Source organism: Octopus sinensis, linkage group LG2, assembly GCF_006345805.1.
Source record: "Octopus sinensis linkage group LG2, ASM634580v1, whole genome shotgun sequence".
Lineage (NCBI taxonomy): Eukaryota > Metazoa > Mollusca > Cephalopoda > Octopoda > Octopodidae > Octopus > Octopus sinensis.
Window position 1 is genome coordinate 195,103,510 of NC_042998.1, and position 19,778 is coordinate 195,123,287.

General features: G+C 39.7%; 1 protein-coding gene across 9 annotated transcripts in view; it reads left to right on the plus strand.

The window, feature by feature from the left end:
• The window catches only part of LOC115232601 (cadherin-87A-like), a 164,230-nt gene that overhangs the window by 121,858 nt on the left and 22,594 nt on the right, over nt 1–19,778 (plus strand). For all 9 annotated transcript variants that reach the window (XM_036500638.1, XM_036500636.1, XM_036500639.1 and 6 more), the window contains exons 34-40: nt 390–661; nt 4,820–4,908; nt 7,147–7,236; nt 11,851–11,992; nt 14,843–14,967; nt 16,634–16,665; nt 18,002–18,017. In XM_036500638.1, the coding sequence (XP_036356531.1) occupies nt 390–661; nt 4,820–4,908; nt 7,147–7,236; nt 11,851–11,992; nt 14,843–14,967; nt 16,634–16,665; nt 18,002–18,017 (766 nt within the window). The remainder of the gene's footprint in view (nt 1–389; nt 662–4,819; nt 4,909–7,146; nt 7,237–11,850; nt 11,993–14,842; nt 14,968–16,633; nt 16,666–18,001; nt 18,018–19,778) is intronic.

The window sequence follows — 19,778 nt, forward strand, 5'->3', positions numbered from 1 at the left end:
CTACCACTTCCTCCTCCTCTACCACTTCCTTTTCCTCCACTTCCCCCTCCTCTGCCACTTCCTCCTTCTCTGCCACAACCTTCTCCTCTTCCTCCACTTCCTCCTCCTCTACCACTTCTTCCTCCTCTACCACTTCCTCCTCCTCTGCCACCTCCTCCTCCAGCTCCCCCTCCCCCTCCTCCACCACCACCGCCTCCTCCCCTTCCTCCTCCTATTGTGTTATACTACTCATTGGGCCATCCTTGGAAGATATCAGATCAGTTCTAATTTCAAACTACAAGACATTTCGTTCAATGCCCTACCAATTTTATCCTCCTGATATCGTCTATGAATCCTCTTTACAAACCTTTTATTTCTAAAAAACCTTTTTCTACGCTTGTTTCAATCAGGTATTTCGACTGAAGATGGCCTCATGAGAAGCATCCTCACTGTGAAGGCCATCGACAAAGACATTAGCTCAGATTCGTTAGAATACTCATTTGCCAAACTTCGAACACAAGATGGTTCGGCTATCAAGAAACAAATATTAACCATTGGGAAGAAAAATGGTATCATTCGGAACCAAGAATCAATGAATCAATATAAAGATACCGTGTTCCTCATGGATATCATAGCTAATGATACGGAAGCTAAAAATGCAAGCGACACAGCCAAAGGACTGGTGAGTTTATCTTGTTTTTTGCTTATCCCCTAGAGAACCCAAATTGAGTAAACTTTGACCTGCATGCTTTTTGTAGCTGATTTGGCTGTTATTTCTAACAGGCCAAGCAACTATATAGAGTAGTAGTTCTCAACCTTTTTCAATATATAATACTCTGAATAAGATGTTAAAAAATGCCACGTCAACAGCATTTTTTAAAGTTTTATTATATATATATATATATCAAGTCATCCCATAAGTTCTGTCTGAATTTTGAATAAAGAAAACAAGTGATCAAATGTTATATTTAATTGAAATTTAATCATCAATGTACTTTCCCAAATTATCTATGACTTCCTTCCATCTATTTACAAGCTTTTTAATCCCATCAATGTAAAACTCTTTTGGTTTCAAAGCGAAGAACTCTGAAATGTCAGTTTCCACCTCCTCCTGGCTTGCGAAAGTTATGTCCCCCAAATGATTCTGTAAACTACGAAACATAAGGTAGTCTGAAGAAGCAAGGTCGGAAGAATAAGGTGGATGAGGAATTTTTTCCCAACCAAGCTCTTCAATCTTCTGTGATGTGATCTTTGCAGTGTGGGGTCGCACATTGTCCTGATGAAACATCACTCCTTTTCGATTCACTAAAGTGGGTCTTTTTTTCTTCAAAGCTTGGTTCAAACGCTCTAATTGTTGACAGTAGACTTGAGCATTGATTGTTGCATTAGGTGGTAACATTTCAAAGTGAATTACTCCTTTGCAATCCCACCAGATAGAGAGAAGAACTTTTTTCCCATGAAGTTCCCTTCTTGGTTGTGGTTGAGTTTTTTCTTATTTACCAAGCCACTGTTTACGACGTTTAACATTTCAATAGAAGATCTGTTTTGCATTACCAGTCACAAGTCTATCCAAAAAGGGTGAAATGAGTTTGCAAGAATGGAGAGAAGAGCAGATGTCAAGTCGGAATTTGCAGTTGCTTTTGGACAATTCATTTTCCAAGTTTAGGAAACTTTCCAAGTTGTTGAAGATGATGATGAACAGTTGTGTGGTTTGAACTAAGATTTATTACCAATTCTTCAATTGATAATGCAGGATTTTCTTCAAGTAATGCCTCAAAGAGCTTATCATCAAACTCAAATGGACGTCCTGTTTGATCTTCATCTTCAAGGCTGAAATCTCCACTTCTGAATTTTGCAAACCATTTTCTGCAAGTTCTTTCATTCAAGCATTCTTTCTCATAAACTGAGTGTATATATCAAGTCGCTTCGACTGTAGAGTTTCCTTTTTTGTACTCATAAAGCATTATGTGCCTTAAATGCTCTTTGGATACTTGCATGTCAGAAAGGGTTTTAATCAAAGAAATTTTAATTCTATTATTCTATAAAATAATATTCAATTAGTTTAAATGTACACAAATGCATAAAAATAATTTTTAATTCCATTAGACATTCTAAAATACTATTAAATTTCATTCAATTTTAAAAACGGTAAGATCAGACAGAACTTATGGGATGACCTGATAGATGCAATTATTAAAATAAATAAAAATAAAGATGAGTGCACACATAGCATTTACCTCAAAGTAATACAATGCTTTGATGCAGTGCATTAAAACATATCCTTGCATTTTGCGACTTATCTCAAAAGCTTACAGACAATATTTTGCCCACAGGTGTGTTGTAATAGTATTTAAAACATCTCATTTAGAAGCTTCCACATTTGTTGCAATAGAAGTTGTCTCATTGGCTTAAATTGCTATTTTTTGTTTCTTTTTTCTTTTGTTCTTGTGGAAAAAGCTGTGTCCATAGCCTGTTATTGCTGTTGTTGGAGCTAGTGGTAGAGTGGTTGAGGTTAGGGAATCATAGATGCAAAAGCACTGCCCCTAATCTAAAGATTAGGGGCATTTGCCATATTCTGAACGCCTTACTTCCCTGGGCATGGATACATTGAAACTCCGACGTCTGGCAGCTGACTTGGCAGACACCCATAAAATTATTAACCATCTTACAAACAGTAACTCTGAGCACCTTTTCAAACTCCACCCATCTAACACCCGTGGACATGTTTACAAAGTCAGAAAACAGCACAGCTCCCATGACTTTCGGAAACATTTTTTCACACTAAGAGTTGCTGAAGCATGGAACAAACTGCTGGCATTAGTTGTTAGTTGTCGGAGCACTGCATCCTTCAAAACTTCCATGCTTCCTGAGATTCACCAACACTACACCTGATTTTCTCCCCTCCATACACATGCAAGCATGTATCTGACTCATACACTGTTCGCTTTCCAGACATTTGTACATTACTGCATATGCTTTATACGCACTTTTGACAAGCTGTTGTGCACCTGAGCACTGTATACAATAATTTCATTATTATTATTATTACTACTATTATTATTATTATTATTATTATTATTATTATTAGCACCATCCGTCCGTGGCCGTTTGCCAGCTCCGTCTGGCACCTGTGCGGGTGGCACGTAAAAAGCACCCACTACACTCACGGAGTGGTTGGCGTTAGGAAGGGCATCCAGCCGTAGAAACACTGCCAGATCAGACTGGGCCTGAAGCAGCCTTCTGGCTTCACAGACCCCAGTTGAACCGTCCAACCCATGCTAGCATGGAAAGCGGACGTTAAATGATGATTATTATAATTATTATTATTATTATTATTATTATTATTATTATTATTATTATTATTATTATCATTATTATTATTATTTAATACAATAAGAGTTAGATAGGCTATAAAATTAGTTTAGCCAGGTATAAAACCAATTTCTGCAGAAGATGAAGCATAGGGGTTCTTCACTGCTTGATTAATTCACTACCAGCATATTATTAGTACTAATTTTACCAAACCTGGAAAAACGAAAACAAAGTTGACTGAAGTGGCATTTGAAACCTGAAAGCAGAGGAATGAAAATAAGATGGAGTGTTGGTTTGTTTTAATTATGAAAGAAAACTCTCAGTAGAAGTTATAAACTGGATGCTGAATTATTCTTGCTTTGGTGGTTGGTGTTAGGAAGGGCATCCAGTCATAGAAACCAAGCCAAAAACGAAACTTATGAATGGGATGGGGCCTCTTGACTTGTGTAGAAGAGCAACAGTGACTTATCCAATGTTTTAGACATCATCATCATTATCATCATCGTTTAACGTCCGTTCTCCATGCTAGCATGGGTTGGACGGTTCGACCGGGGATCTGGGAAGCCAGAAGGCTGCACCAGGCTCCAGTCTTATCTGGCAATGTTTCTACAGCTGGATGCCCTTCCTAATGCCAACCACTCTGTGAGTGTAGTGGGTGCTTTTTATGTGCCACCTGCACAGGTGCCAGGCGAGGCTGGCATCGGCCACGGTCGGACTGGTGCATTTTACGTGCCACCGGCACGGAAGCCAGTCGAGGCGGCACTGGCTTCGGCCACGATTCGGATGGTGTTTTTTACATGCCACCGGCATGGAAGCAAGTCGAGGTGGCACTGGCATCGGCCACGATTCGGATAGTGCTTTTTACGTACCACCAGTCCAGGGGTCCTGGCATCTGCCGGGTGCCAGTCATAGGATTGGTTCAATTTCGATTCCGATTTCGATTTCGACTTCACTTGCTCCAACAGGTCTTCGCAAGCAAAGGAGGGTTGGCATGGGTGACTGTCGTAGAAATGTAAAACATAAAAATGTAAAACAGTGGATGATGATGGAGATGATGATTATAGAAATGAGGTAATATAGAAATAGTATGGCATAATTTAGTGTACGGTGGTGAGGTGTGGTGCAGCATAGAGCTATGAAGTGTCGTGTAGAGTTGAGTAATGTAGTGCAGTGAGGTGTAGTGTTGTTTAGTGTGCTGTAATATGGTGCAGTGTGGGTGTAGTGTGGTCCCAGACAGCAGTGACTAGATACCATTCCATAGTGTAGTGCAGTGCAATAGTATATGTAGTAGTTCGGAGATTCGCCAGAGGGACAGGGCGACCCATAACATTACATGACGTGTTGGAGATTCGCCAGAGGGGCAGGGCCAACCCATAACATTACATGGCATCAGAGATTCGCCAGGAGATTCGCCAGGAGGGCAGACCCAATCCATAACATTACAATAACCAATATTTCTTTACCAATATTACTACACCTATCATCATCATCATCATCATCATCATGACTGATATATTTTCTTTTCCAGATATTTGTGACAGAAAAAAGTCAAGCAGTGAAAGTAGTTGTAACTCAACCGTCAACAGACGTTCACTATTTTGTACCACAAATAAAAAAGTAAGTAACCCGACGTTCTGTTACACTGCATTGTAACATTGAGTGTGACATAATTTGTGGTGTAGGATGGTGTGATACTGGATATTAAAATGGGTGAAACGCTAGGTGTAACATCAGTGGCGATACTGATGCAATATTGGGTGTGACACTAAGTGTTATAATAAGTGTGACACAGAATGTGACATGGGCTGCGATACTGAAAGAGAAAAGAGAGAGACACAAGAGGAGAGATTGAAGAGTGAGGGTAGAGGATGAAGGAAGAGGAGAAAAAAGGAATAAAGAAGGTGAAGAAGGAAAGAGATAAGAGAAAAGGAATCAGAAATGAGTAAAAAGAGTTGGAAAAGAGTGAAGCTGCTATATTTGCTGGAGGACATTTAGTGTGTTGTGGAAGCACTCCGTCGGTTACGACGATAAGGGTTCCGGTTGATCTGAATCAACGGAACAGCCTGCTCATGAAATTAACGTGGTAAGTGGCTGAGCACTCCACAGACACGTGCACCCTTAACGTAGTTCTCGGGGATATTCAGCGTGACACAGAGAGTGACAAGGCCGGCCCTTTGAAATACAGGTACAACAGAAACAGGAAGTAAGAGTGAGAGAAAGTTTGTGGTGAAAGAGTACAGCAGGGATCACCACCATCCCTGCCGAAGCCTCGTGGAGCTTTTAGGTGTTTTCGCTCAATAAACACTCACAACGCCCGGTCTGGGAATCGAAACCGCGATCCTATGACCATGAGTCCGCTGCCCTAACCACTGGGCCATTGCGCCTCCACGTAGTGTGTTGTACAAGTATTGTTGATGTTGTTTAGATGAAGTGAAGGTAAAAACACTCAGAGCATTCGATGAATTTATTGTTATTGCAAATCAGGAACTCTATTGCTCAAAAAACTTGTCATTCAAAATGAAACAGCGAAATTTGAGAGATTTTTGGCTGCTATTTTTTGCAGATTGACTAACTATATAGGCGCAGGAGTGGCTGTGTGGTAAGTAGCTTGCTAACCAACCACATGGTTCCGAGTTCAGTCCCACTGCGTGGCATCTTGGGCAAGTGTCTTCTGCTATAGCCCCGGGCTGACCAATGCCTTGTGAGTGGATTTGGTAGACGGAAACTGAAAGAAGCCTGTCGTATATATGTATATATATATATATATATGTGTGTGTGTGTGTGTGTGTGTGTGTTTGTGTATCTGTGTTTGTCCCCCTAGCATTGCTTGACAACCGATGCTGGTGTGTTTACGTCCCCGTCACTTAGCGGTTCAGCAAAAGAGACCGATAGAATAAGTACTGGGCTTACAAAGAATAAGTCCCGGGGTCGATTTGCTCGACTAAAGGCGGTGCTCCAGCATGGCCGCAGTCAAATGACTGAAACAAGTAAAAGAGTAAAAGAGCAAAAGAGTATATGATTGCTGTCTGCTCAACAGAATTGCCCACATAATTGTCTTTCTTCTCCTTCATCTTACCCTCCTTATTGTTTCCTTTCTTCCTCTTCCTTCCTTCCCTTTCTTTCTCACTCCTTCTCTCATCCACTCCCTACTATATCCTACACTTTCTACTTCATATCTTCAGTGTAGGTGGATGAACTAACATGCTAGTGAGTTCATTACTTCAGCAAAGTCGTTGCTTTTAGAGACATGTGAACTTTGACTTACTGATTTAGGATGTGTGATAAACTGAGCAGTGTTTTTGGTCATATCATTATCATCATCATCATCATCGTTTAGCGTCCGTTTTCCATGCTAGCATGGGTTGGACGGTTCTACTGGGGTCTGTGAAGCCAGAAGGCTTCATCAGGCCCAGTCAAATCTGGCAGTGTTTCTACTGCTGGATGCCCTTCCTAACGCCAACCACTCCATGAGTGTAATGGGTGCTTTTTACGTGCCACCCACACAGGTGCCAGACAGAGTTGGCAAATGGCCACGAACAGATGGTGCTTTTTATGTGCCACCGGCACGAGGGCCAGGCGAGGCTGGCAACGGACACGAAACAGGGCGGTGCTGGCAACGGTCGCGAAACGGAAGGTTCTCTTACATGCCACCGGCACTGGTAACACATCTGCAATTTCCATTGATCGATTTCGATTCTGATCCTCACTTGCCTCAACGGACCAAAAGTAATCATCATTATAAAATACATTTTCAGGGTTAGGATTAAGGGTATGAAGAATGATTGGGTGGGATGTAGTTGGATGATTTGTACATGATTATCATAGATTTTCTTGGATCATTTCTCTTTCTTATAGATTACTTTCCCAAAAGTCTGATGACAGCTACATTTGTATATCAGACGTACGAGAGCACGTTCTACCCACTGGATTACTGAATACTCACTGGTAAGTTGAAGAACTATTTGTAAAGGAACATAAGTTTCTGTTGTTACTTTTTGTTTAACCCTCTTCAAAAGCTTTCTAACCATGACCATCCTGTCTTTTTTTCTATGTAAGGGGCTACAACCAATGTGCCTGTCCTTATTTTTATGATAGGTCACGATAGGTCATTTTATGATAGGTCATGATTTGAGTGAGAGTTGGCAGCTATTTTTGTCAAAGTGAACATATTGTTGCTTAACTCTGACCAGGTAGACTTAGGCTCAAAGGTATTTCATCCATAACATTCTGTCTTTTCCTCTGGCATCGTATACTTATCACTACATTTTCCACTGTATTTTCTTTCTTTTTCTAAGATTGCTCTTCTTAATTTCTCTTTTGTGTTTTCCTGCTCACTGGGCCATTCTTGGAAGATTTAAGTTAACAGTTTTTCTTTGAGAATAGACGTTTCTAGTCTTTTGCTCCACACTTCTTCATTTCTGGAGCAAAGAATATCATGAGTGGTCCCCCCTGACATGTCTCACAGTGTGTCATAGCTAACTCAAAGAGAGAGAGAGAGAGAGAGAGAGAGAGAGAGGCATTCTATTCATTCCACTTTGCTGCCTTTCTAAGATTTTATTCTACATTATCTCGGTCCACCTAACTTCCTCAGGACCAGCTACCAGATCATCTTATTTCTTTATTGCCCACAAGGGGCTAAACATAAAGGGGACAAACAAGGACAGATAAACAGATTAAGTCAATTATGTCGACCCCAGTGCGTAACTGGTACTTAATTTATCGATCCCGAAAGGATGGAAGGCAAAGTCGACCTCGGCGTAATTTGAACTCAGAATGTAACAACAGACGAAATACCGCTAAGCATTTCGCCCGGCATGCTAACGTTTCTGCCAGATCATCTTGCTATACTTCTGCTATCCCATGGAAGAATTAATTTTCATTTCCTCTGAACATTGCCTCAGCACATCTAACTATATCAGGAATAGATACTAAATCATTAAGGACTGTAAAACTGTGATAACCAGGGAATATATCTATTTCTCAGCTATTCAAAACTGCAATAAATGGAGCAAAGTAGTAAACATGGTAAGTCACTTACAAGGGGTTGCTGAAAAGTTCTTGGCTTTTGGTAAAAGAAAATAAAGGAGGATCAGTTAATTATGATTGTATTTAACATTTTCCCCTCTCAGATTCACACACTCATTGCACCAGTCCTTCAGTTCTTCTATGCCCTGTAAAAGAACTCGGAGGGTTAATGATATCCTTAAAGCTAAGAACTTTTCAGCATTCCCTCGTAGGTTTATGAAGATAATCTTTATATATAAAACTGAAGTTGTGTGTGTGAGAGTCTGTCTCCTCCGATTTATATTCCTAACTACTCCCACATTTATTTTGCGGTGCAGTTTAACCAAAAGTGGGTATCTTATAGTCGTGATTCACATCGAGCCCTTCTGGGTATTAGCGCGCGTCTACGATGAGTCTACAATGATAAAAAAATTTACCATCATTTTTTCGCATTTTTAAGGCATTTTTTGCTCGGTTTATATAAGGGAAGTAACTCTCTAAAAATGCTTATATAGTTATTTTCCTTCTATGAAAATCCCTATTTTTTTACGATTTTTTTACTACTGTGTCGCCAAATTTTTGTGTATTTCAACCAGAAAAATGTCCACTTAAAGAGAATAACAAGCTACATAATGCAAAATTTTTACTTTTCAAAAATTCCAATTCTAAAGAGTCGAAACAAACCCGAGCAACGCCGGGTGATACTGCTAGTTACTCATAGAACATGCTATTACTCTGAAAGTAGCCAATCATTCACTTGCTATTTATCAAGCTGTTGAGTCATACAAATCATAGACTACTTTGCATAGAAGTCAAAGCTGACCTTCTGCATAAAGCAAATAGAAATTCTACAAGTCAATGATACCGGCCTATTGACATTGACCCAGTGATACTGTTCTAGCAGCATTGACACTGCAGACCTTTCACTACCCCTGCAATATTAACCCAATGGCACTTTCCCCATCAATATTAATTTAGTGACTCAGCACCAGCTGTATTAACTACGAGCAAAACGCCCCCCCCCCCCAGTCCTATGGACGGTGGTGAGTTGTCAAACATTTAAACCAAATTTTCTCAAAACAACTTGTCCGACCGTTCCATAGGTCTCCCCTTTGAGAAACACTGGTTTACCCTAAATTTGAGACACCAGCAAAAGAAGAAATAAAGATAGACATTTTTTCCTATTCCAAAGAAAAACAGTTTTATTCACACAAATATGCAACCAAAGAATTTAAAGTACCGGTAATGATAAGGCTGTTGACTGGGAGAACACAAACATAGTTTAAACAGTAAGCTTGACAGGAAAGAAACGTGCCTTTAAGCAGTTCAAAAACAGCAAAAAAATGGAAGGTGCAGTTATGTACAGGTTGACGGAAGAAAAGCAGGACAAAAACGATGCATGCAAATGGGTTAGCTGGAGGTAAATCTAGATGGAAAAGCATGATGAATTTATGAGAACATACCTGGGACAATAATAAGTTTATCTGATAAAACATGTAGGAAACTGCACGTGCATTTTTCTCGCATACGTGTAATATCGATCGCAACAGCTGATGTACTTGCACGTACAAATGCATGTTCCCATAGCTTTATATATCGCATTCTCACCTGGAATCGATCTTTGTAATTTTTTCAAGACTTATACACACTCTGATAGCGTCAGTATCTACATATCAAATTTGAGTGCAATCAGATGGAGGATGCCCGAGATCCTAGAAGACACACACAGACAGACAGAACGGATTTTATCATTACCAACGTTGCTTCACTGGCACCTGTGCTGGTGGCATGTGTAAAAAGATTCGAGCGAGGTCATTGCTAGTACTGCCTGACTGGCCCCCGTGCCGGTGGCACGTAAAAAGCAGCCACTACACCCTCGGAGTGGTTGGCGTTAGGAAGGGCATCCAGCTGTAGAAACTCTGCCAGATCAAGATTGGAGCCTGGTGCAGCCATCTGGTTAGCCAACCCTCAGTCAAAATCGTCAAACCCATGCTAACATGGAAAGCGGATGTTAAACGATGATGATGATGATATTAACCCAGTGTAAGATCTATCTACATAAACCCAATGATTTTGCCTTCACTCTATTAACCCAGCAACAGTGTTCTAGTTATATTAACCCGATAACATTTCCCATAAATTTTCACTCTGTGATTACTAACCCTCTCATTGTTAATCACATAAGACTTCCTCATTAGTGTTAACCCAGAAAAGTTCAATGACACGTGCCCAGCAATGTTATCTCTGTAGTATTGCCCTAACAATGTTAACATTCTAATACTGTCCCTGGCAATGTTAGTCCAACTACACTTCCTTAGTAATGCTAACCATGTTAACCATGACAGTAACATTCAATTAGTAATACTGATTCAGAAATATTAACTCAGAGATATTGCTTCAGAAATATCAACATAGCAAGAAATCCTTAGCAGTGATATTTCATACTAATTAACCCAGTGATAATACCCAGTGATAATAACCCTGAAGACTCTGTCACAGCATTTTCAAACCAATGACTCATTGTCAGCAATATTAACTCAGTAATGCTATCTTTGCAGCATCAACCCTGTGACACAGTTCTACTTATATTAACCTAGTAACACAATCACAGCTGCATTAACAATCTTAGCAGTATCAAACCAAAAACATTGAGTCTTAGACTCTCAGCAATTATGCTGACTCTGTTCTGGTCAGCCGAACTCCAAAAACCTAACATTATGATACTAAAGATAAAGAGCAAGAAACAATTCATTTATTTATCTAAGGCTTTATATAGCTATGGTGTGGCCTCACCTGGAATTTGCATCATTGGTCTGGAACCCCTATTTTGCTAAGGATATTAATCATCTGGAAACTGTTCAGCAACATGCAACCAAGAGAATACCCTCCATCAGGCATTTGCCATGTTCTGAATGCCTTACTTCCCTGGGCATGGACACATTGAAACTCTGACGTCTGGCAGCTGACTTAGCAGACACCCATAAAATTATTAACCATCTTACAAACAATAACTCTGAGCACCTTTTCAAACTCCACCTGTCTAACACCCGTGGACATGTTTACAAAGTCAGAAAACAGCACAGCTCCCATGACTTTCGGAAACATTTTATTCATGCTAAGAGTTGCTGAAGCATGGAACAAACTGCCGGCATCAGTTGTTAGTTGTCGGAGCACTGCATCCTTCAAAACTTCCATGCTTCCTGAGATTTGCCAACACTACACCTGATTTTCTCTCCTCCATACACACACAAGCATGTATCTGACTCATACACTGTTCACTTTCCAGACATTTGTACATTACTGCATATACTTTATATGCACTTTTGACAAGTTGTGGTGCACCTGAGCACTGTATACAATAATTTCATCATTATTATTTTTATTATTATTATTATTACTATTATTATTATTATTATTATTACTTCTTTTTTCTTCTTTCAAATTTGCTTCCATTTCTTGCCGAGTGTCTTCCCGACTCCTATTATCATTATTATTATTATTATTATTATTAATTATTATTATTATTATTTTCCTGTATTTTATCTCCCTCTCAAGGTCAGATATGTATATATATGTAATTGACGATAAAGATGGGAAATATACTGTAAAGGGAGCAGAGAGTGCAACGGCTCAGCTAAACATGGAGAGGTCCAAGGATGAACCAGTATTCAGCGGGATTTACATACAGAAAATACAGGTATGTTGTAATAATTATACTGTTCTTCTGATTAGATAAATGTTTTAATTAATAAAAATAAATATATAAAGGAATAATAAATCTCTGAACGAGATGTAAACAGTAACCCCTCGACAATGTAAAGTATACTAGCCATAGGTTTACGAGAGAGGGATGACTTCTCTTTGCAAATACCATAAGAGCACAGAAAGTGTGCCTAAAGCCAGCTGGAGACGATGATCTCCTGGGGCTAAAAGCTACAGTAACACCCGCCCTTAGTGGTTAGCCATATTGAGATGGCTAGTATACTTTACGTTAAATATATAAAAATATAAAATAATGAGCCAAAAATGAGATGATAGAAACAGCACCTAGATTTCATTCAAATGACATCCTATCATTAACCCTTTTGTTACCAACCCGGCTGAAACCGGTTCTGGCTCTTTAGTACAAATGTCTTGTTTTCATAAGTTTTGAATTCAAATCTTCCACCAAACCTTAGTCACAATTTATGTTCTTAACACTAGCTCAATGATAACAATATTATTTTACTAAATTCTTTGTTACATTTAAAATAATTGGAAGAAACACAGAGCATCTCAAAATAAATACAGTAACAAAAGGGTTAAAAAACTGATAGGCATTTGATAATATAGTTCCAGATACTAGGACCACATTATCTGATGAGTCTTTAACTTTTTTTTTAAATGTTAGGATGTGATTTGAGTATCATGGTTGGAATACCTCTGATCAGAAGTCTGTGCAAAAATGATTGACCTGGATTAAATAACAACAACAATATGCAAAAACTTCTCAAGTGTGGCCAGAGAAATACTTTAAGCAGCCTACTCCATGTTCCATATCCAGTGTTATTGTTTAATCCTAAGTCAGCCTTGATCTAGCAGACCAAATGTGTTCCAGATGTGACTAATCCATCTGTTATTCATATATATATTGTATTTAGAGCTACACTATTTGATATGTTGTGTCTGGGGAAAGTCACAGTGAGCAAAGCATGGATGGAGTGGGTAAAGTGCAGGAGTGGGTGTGTGGTAAGTAGCTTGCTTACCAATCATATGGTTCCGGGTTCATTCCCTCTGCGTGGCACCTTAGACAATTGTCTTCTACTATAGCCTCAGGCCGACCAAAGCCTTGTGAGTGGATTTAGTAGATGGAAACTGAAAGAAGCCCGTTGTATATTATATATATATACATGTGTGTGTGTGTGTGTGTGCGCATGTGTGTGTATGTCTGTTTGTCTCCACAACATTGCTTGACCACCGATGGTGGTGTTTACATCCCTGTAACTTAGCGGTTCAGCAAAAGAGACTGATGGAATAAGTACTAGGCTTATAAAGAATAAGTCCTGGGGTTGATTTGCTCGACTAAAATGCGGTGCTCCAGCATGGCCACAGTCAAATGACTGAAACCAGTAAAAGAGTAAAAGAGGTCAGTCAAAATCCATTGAAACAGTCGCAAATATGGCAACAAGAAAGCTTTCTGAAATAAATAGGAAGAATAAATAAATAAATGGAAACTGAACCAGTGAGTGTGTTATATTTAGGCACCAGTCTCCCCAGACACAACAAAATTTGTTTCAACACACGAATTCACAAGGGGAATCTTGCAAACCAGATACAAAAACCAATTATTTAATATGTCTTTCTTTTATTAAAACAGTAGGGTGTTATCTGAATTAGAATTGATTGCTATTTCTAGCAGATAGATCAAACACTTAGAGGCTCTTTTTAGACTCAAGACAATATATGTTTGAGTCAGTGGAAATGGTAGGTGTTCGGCTAACCATGAGAAGTATGAGTAGAAGAAGCATTATCATAATTGTTGGGTTGCTTCAGCTGGATCTGAATGAGCAGATTGTAGAATGGAAGTAGTCAATGGAATACTAAAGAATGAAGACTCACAAACACATAGCTTTGTATCATTGGTCATTCCTTTAATGGTTGAACTCATATTCTAGGGTAGACTTGCTTGAAAGGCTTAGAGACAATTGCTTTCCTCTCTGGCCCACTTCTCATCACCTTTTTCAAGTATTACCTGAAAAGGAAAGTGAAAGTAGAGAGGGAAGTTTCATCTAATGAATAAAAGGTGGGTGAATGTAGCATCAATAAAAGGTGGGTGAATGTAGCAAGGATGGTACTCATGAATAATGGACACACTTTGAACATGAACCTATGGAACAAAAAGACAATGGGCACTTTGCTCTCATGGTTTTTACTGAGGTTACTGTGGTGTTTTTTGTAGATTTTTCTTTCACAGATAACCCTAGTCCATGTTTTATTTTCCCCCTCTTTTGAGAATTTCAGTTGTTAAAATGACACTTTGCTATCCTTTGTCTCCCAAAACGTTTTCAATCCCTATTGATCAGTTTTGAAAAGAAAAATTCTACATTGTATTGTTCCCTCTGTGTTTGGCCCTGTGTGGCTTAATAAAGAAATCTATATTCCAGGGTATATATAGTGAGGGTTTGGTGAAGGCTTGATGAGTATTTGGTGTTAAATTAAGTTAAGTTAAGTTAAGTTAAGTTAATTTTTTGGCTCAAAAAGCAAAAAGCAAGGCCATGTAGGGGAACATGGAGTTATGTACAGGGTGGTGCTCATGCAAAGAGTTCAGGTGTAGTGTTGATAAGGTCTTGGTGACAACTTGTATAGGATTTGGTGATGGATTAGTGAGAACTTGCTGAAGACTGGATGTGTTATGTGGTCTTGACGAAGACTCAATAAGGGAAAAGTTATGGGAGTGGTGATAGTACTAACAGTAGTGGTGGTGGTGATGGTGGTGATGGTGATAATGACAATGATGATGATGATGGTGATTATGATGATGATGATGATGATGATATATATTTACAAGGTTGCTCAAACATCGGATGACTCAGAAAACAACTTTTCCTTACTGCTCATCATGATTCTAGTGATCCTCTTCGTCTTACTGGCCCTCCTCCTCTTTGCTGTTGCATGTTGTTGTATAGCTCAGTCGTGAGTATTTTTACCTGCCTTCTACTACTACTACTACTAACTACTACTACTACTACTACTAACTACTACTACTACTACTACTACTACTACTACTACTACTACTACTACTACTACTGCTGCTGCTGCTACTACTACTACTACTACTAACTACTACTGCTACTACTACTACTACTAACTACCACTGCTGCTGCTACTACTACTACTACTACTACTACTACTACTACTACTACTACTACTACTACTACTACTACTACCACTACCACTACTACTGTACCATTGCTACTATTAATACTGTAACTATTGTACTGCTTCTATTACTACAGTATCTAATCTTTATCTTTACTTTCTTCTTCTTTTTCTTCTTTTTCTTCTTCTTCTTCTTCTTCTTCTTCTTCTCTTTCTTCTTCTCATTCTTCTTCTTCTTCTTCTTCTTCTTCTTCTTCTTCTCTTTCTCCGTCTCCTTCTTTTTATTCTCCTCCTCCTCCTCCTTCTTCTCCTTCTTCTTCTTCTTCTTCTTCTTCTTCTTTTTCTTCTTCTTCTCTTTCTTCTTCTCATTCTTCTTCTTCTTCTCTTTCTCCGTCTCCTTCTTTTTTTTTCTCCTCCTCCTCCTCCTTCTTCTTCTCCTTCTTCTTCTCCTTCTTCTTCTTCTTCTTCTTCTTCTCCTTCTTCTTCTCCTTCTTCTTCTCATTCTTCTTCTTCTTCTTTCTTCTTCTTCTTCTTCTCTTTCTCCTTCTCCTTCTTTTTATTCTCCTCTTCCTCTTCCTTCTGCATCTCTCACCCCTCCTCTTCTCTTCCTTATCATCCCCACCCGTTCAACTTGCCTCCTCGTTACACAATAATTAACACAATATAATATATAAAATGCTAAAATCTATTCTGACAATAAAACTTGAACTTTCCATTGTTTCTTTTGTTTTATCCTTTTGTATTTTGTTAAATGCTTCAACAGGGCTTGAACTCCAGTTAGTTTCTCCAGGTCAAGGCATTATATTGAGAAGTCACAGCTCCAGTACTATGAACATATGAGTCGAATATTGCGGGAAAGAATTGCAAAATGTATTCTTCAAGCCAAACCAACTCGTAGAAGACCTACGGACAGACAAAAAAAAGATGGCTGGATAATATCCATAATCTCAGTTAGTTATGCTTGGGAATCCAGCTAAAAAGTCTAATAATAGGTGTAGGAGTGGCTGTGTGGTAAGTAGCTTACTTACCAACCACATGGTTCGGGGTTCAGTCTCACTGCGTAGCACCTTTTTTGCCAGCTCACCACCTTACCAGATGTGATAAATTGCAGGATTCAATACAAATGACAGAGAAATATAATTTATTAATAATTATAGCAGAAGATAAGATACACAATGCTCTCTTTGCCACTTCCTGTTATGGGCACAAGAAAAGGCTGCCACTACCTTCAAGATATTTACTTTGACTGGAACAAAGCTGATTGGAACTTTATTTCCGAGATGTGAACGCTATCCTTCAGCACATCCTCAATTCAATTTGGGTAGCATGTAGATGACAAGTAAATGAATATATAAATAAATAAAATAAAGTAAAACAAAAATTTATATTAAAACATAGATTTATTTTCTGTTTCTCATATTTCCTTTATTAATAATTTATCCCATTATTTACTTCATTTTTCTTTCATTTTCAACTACAGGAAGAAAAAGACAATTGAGAAAGTCACATATGGTAAATATTAGCCGTTATTATTTTGTTTTCATCATTACGATGTCTTTCTGGTTGATTTTAAGGTGACTTGGCTGCTATATCTAGTAGACTGAGTAACCACATAAAAACTCTCATATTTGAAAAATAGGGTATGGGGCAGACAATTAATACCAAAGGGAATTTGTTTTAGGATAATTATGTCCACAATATTAACATAACATTTCAGAGAAATAACCAAAATTCCTCATACTTAAATGAAATAGTAAAAGATAAGTTTCAGTGAATGACAGAATGATTTCATGACATTTTATTTTAATTTCGCAATTATTGTATATCAACAAATGGAAAATAATATATCTCCTTACAAACAACTGAAGGTTTTTTCTAAAGTAGCTTACCCATCTCAAAAAGAAGTAGTTTCAGGTGGTAGAGGGAAATGTTTTCAATAAGTTGTGCCAGCTGTACGTAAAAAGCACCATCCGAATGTGGCCGATGCCAGCGCCACCTTGACTGGCTTCTGTGCCAGTGACACATGACCTGCTGTGCTTGAGGAGACCTATTGAGTCAAGTACATCATCATAAAAATAAATATCAAATGGATATTGTAGTTGTGATACCAGTGCTGGTGGCACGTAAAAAGCACCATCCGAACGTGGCCGATGCCAGTGCTGCCTTGACTGGCTTCTGTGCTGGTGGCACGTAAAAAGCACCAACCGATCATGACCACTGCTAGCCTCCCCTGGTACCTGTGCCAGTGGCACATAAAAAGCACCCACTACACTCACGGAGTGGTTGGCATTAGGAAGGGCATCCAGTTATAGAAACATTGCCAGATCAGACTGGAGCCTGGTGCAGCCTCCTGGCTTCCCAGACCCCGGTCGAACCGTCGAACCCGTGCTAGAACCAGATGGCTGCACCAGACTCCAATCTTGATCTGGCAGAGTTTCTACAGCTGGATGCCCTTCCTAACACCAACCACTCTGAGATTGTAATGGGTGCTTTTACGTGCCACCAGCATGAGGGCCAGTCAGGCAGTTTATCAAATTATATATTCTGTTCAGAAACAATAAAACAATTGCAGTAAATTTCAACTAATGACTTACAAAAGAATTTAATACACTCATTAGTTATCCATTGGCAAAGGGCATAGCTCTGCTTACTTCAGGGTACCAGGCCAACAACAGGTTTCACTTGGATTTTATGGTGGTAGTGTGGACATATAACTGTAATGATAATTACAAAGTCCCAGCTTTCCTAAGCCCTTTTGCTTTAGGCTTGCATAGAAGAATAAATGTAAAACAACAATACTGGCATTGTCAACACCAATGATAATTGTTTTTATTTTATTTTATTACAGCCCAGAGTTTGGCTCCGTAAGTAAAATGCATTTTATACTTCCTTTGTTTTATTCTTGTATTAGCAAAGACATAGAGTTGATATGGTATCAGATTAGTAATTAAAAGATTGGTAGTTCATATCTTCCCATTGGCACTGGTATATAATCACTTAACTAATATTGGAGATTCGCCAGAGAGGCAGAGTCAACCCATAACATTACATGATGTGTCGGAGATTTGCCAGAGGGGCAGGGCCAACCCATAACATTACATGACGTTGGAGATTTGCCAGAGGGGCAGGGCCAACCCATAACATTACATGACGTCGGAGATTCGCCAGAGGGGCAGGGCGAACCATAACATTACACGACATGTTGGAGATTCGCCAGAGGGGCAGGGCCAACCCATAACATTACATGACGTTGGAGATTTGCCAGAGGGGCAGGGCCAACCCATAACATTACATGACGTCGGAGATTCGCCAGAGGGGCAGGGCGAACCATAACATTACACGACATGTTGGAGATTCGCCAGAGGGGCAGGGCCAACCCATAACATTACATGACGTCGGAGATTCGCCAGAGGGGCAGGGCGAACCATAACATTACACGACATGTTGGAGATTCGCCAGAGGGGCAGGGCCAACCCATAACATTACATGACGTCGGAGATTTGCCAGAGGGGCAGGGCCAACCCATAACATTACATGACGTCGGAGATTCGCCAGAGGGGCAGGGCGAACCATAACATTACACGACATGTTGGAGATTCGCCAGAGGGGCAGGGCCAACCCATAACATTACATGACGTTGGAGATTTGCAGAGGGGCAGGGCCAACCATAACATTACATGACATCGGAGATTCGCCAGAGGGGCAGGCGACCATAACATTACACAACATGTTGGAGATTCGCCAGAGGGGCAGGGCCAACCCATAACATTACATGACGTCGGAGATTCGCCAGAGGGGCAGGGCGAACCATAACATTACACGACATGTTGGAGATTCACCAGAGGGGCAGGGCCAACCCATAACATAAATGTCATCAGAGATTTGCCAGAGGGGCAGGGCGAACCATAACATTACACGACATGTTGGAGATTTGCCAGAGGGGCAGGGCCAACCCATAACATTACATGACATCGGAGATTCGCCAGAGGGGCAGGGCGAACCATAACATTACACGACATGTTGGAGATTTGCCAGAGGGGCAGGGCCAACCCATAACATTACATGACATCGGAGATTCGCCAGGGGGGCAGACCCAATCCATAACATTACATGACAACAGGGTAATGTTGTTAGTAGAAGAGGTTAGGAAGGTGAAAGGGGAGAGAGAAGTATTGTATCTGAATAAGTCAGGAGAAGCTAAGCTAAGTTAAAAGAAGTTAATAGAAGTCAAAAGCTCGTTATAAATACTTAACTAGTGCAGTTCACCAAGTTGTATGTAGGCACCAAGTATATATCTATATATATAAAACTCTAGTTGTGTGAGTGTCTGTCCCCTTCGATTTAGATTCCTAACTCCTCCCACATTTTGCGGTGCAGTTTAACCAAATTCGGGTATCTTATAGTCGTGATTCATATTGAGCCCGTCTGACTATTAGCGCGCGTCTACGATGAGTCTACGATTTTAAAAATAATTTAACATCATTTTTTATTCCATTTTAATGCATAAAATGCATCGTATGTCGTTGGCGTCCACGCTCACAGCTGCACCTGTTTGCTTCTCCCCCTTCCCTCCCTCGTGAAGCTGTGGGGAAGGGAGTGTAAAGAAATCAACGTCGTAATGCGTT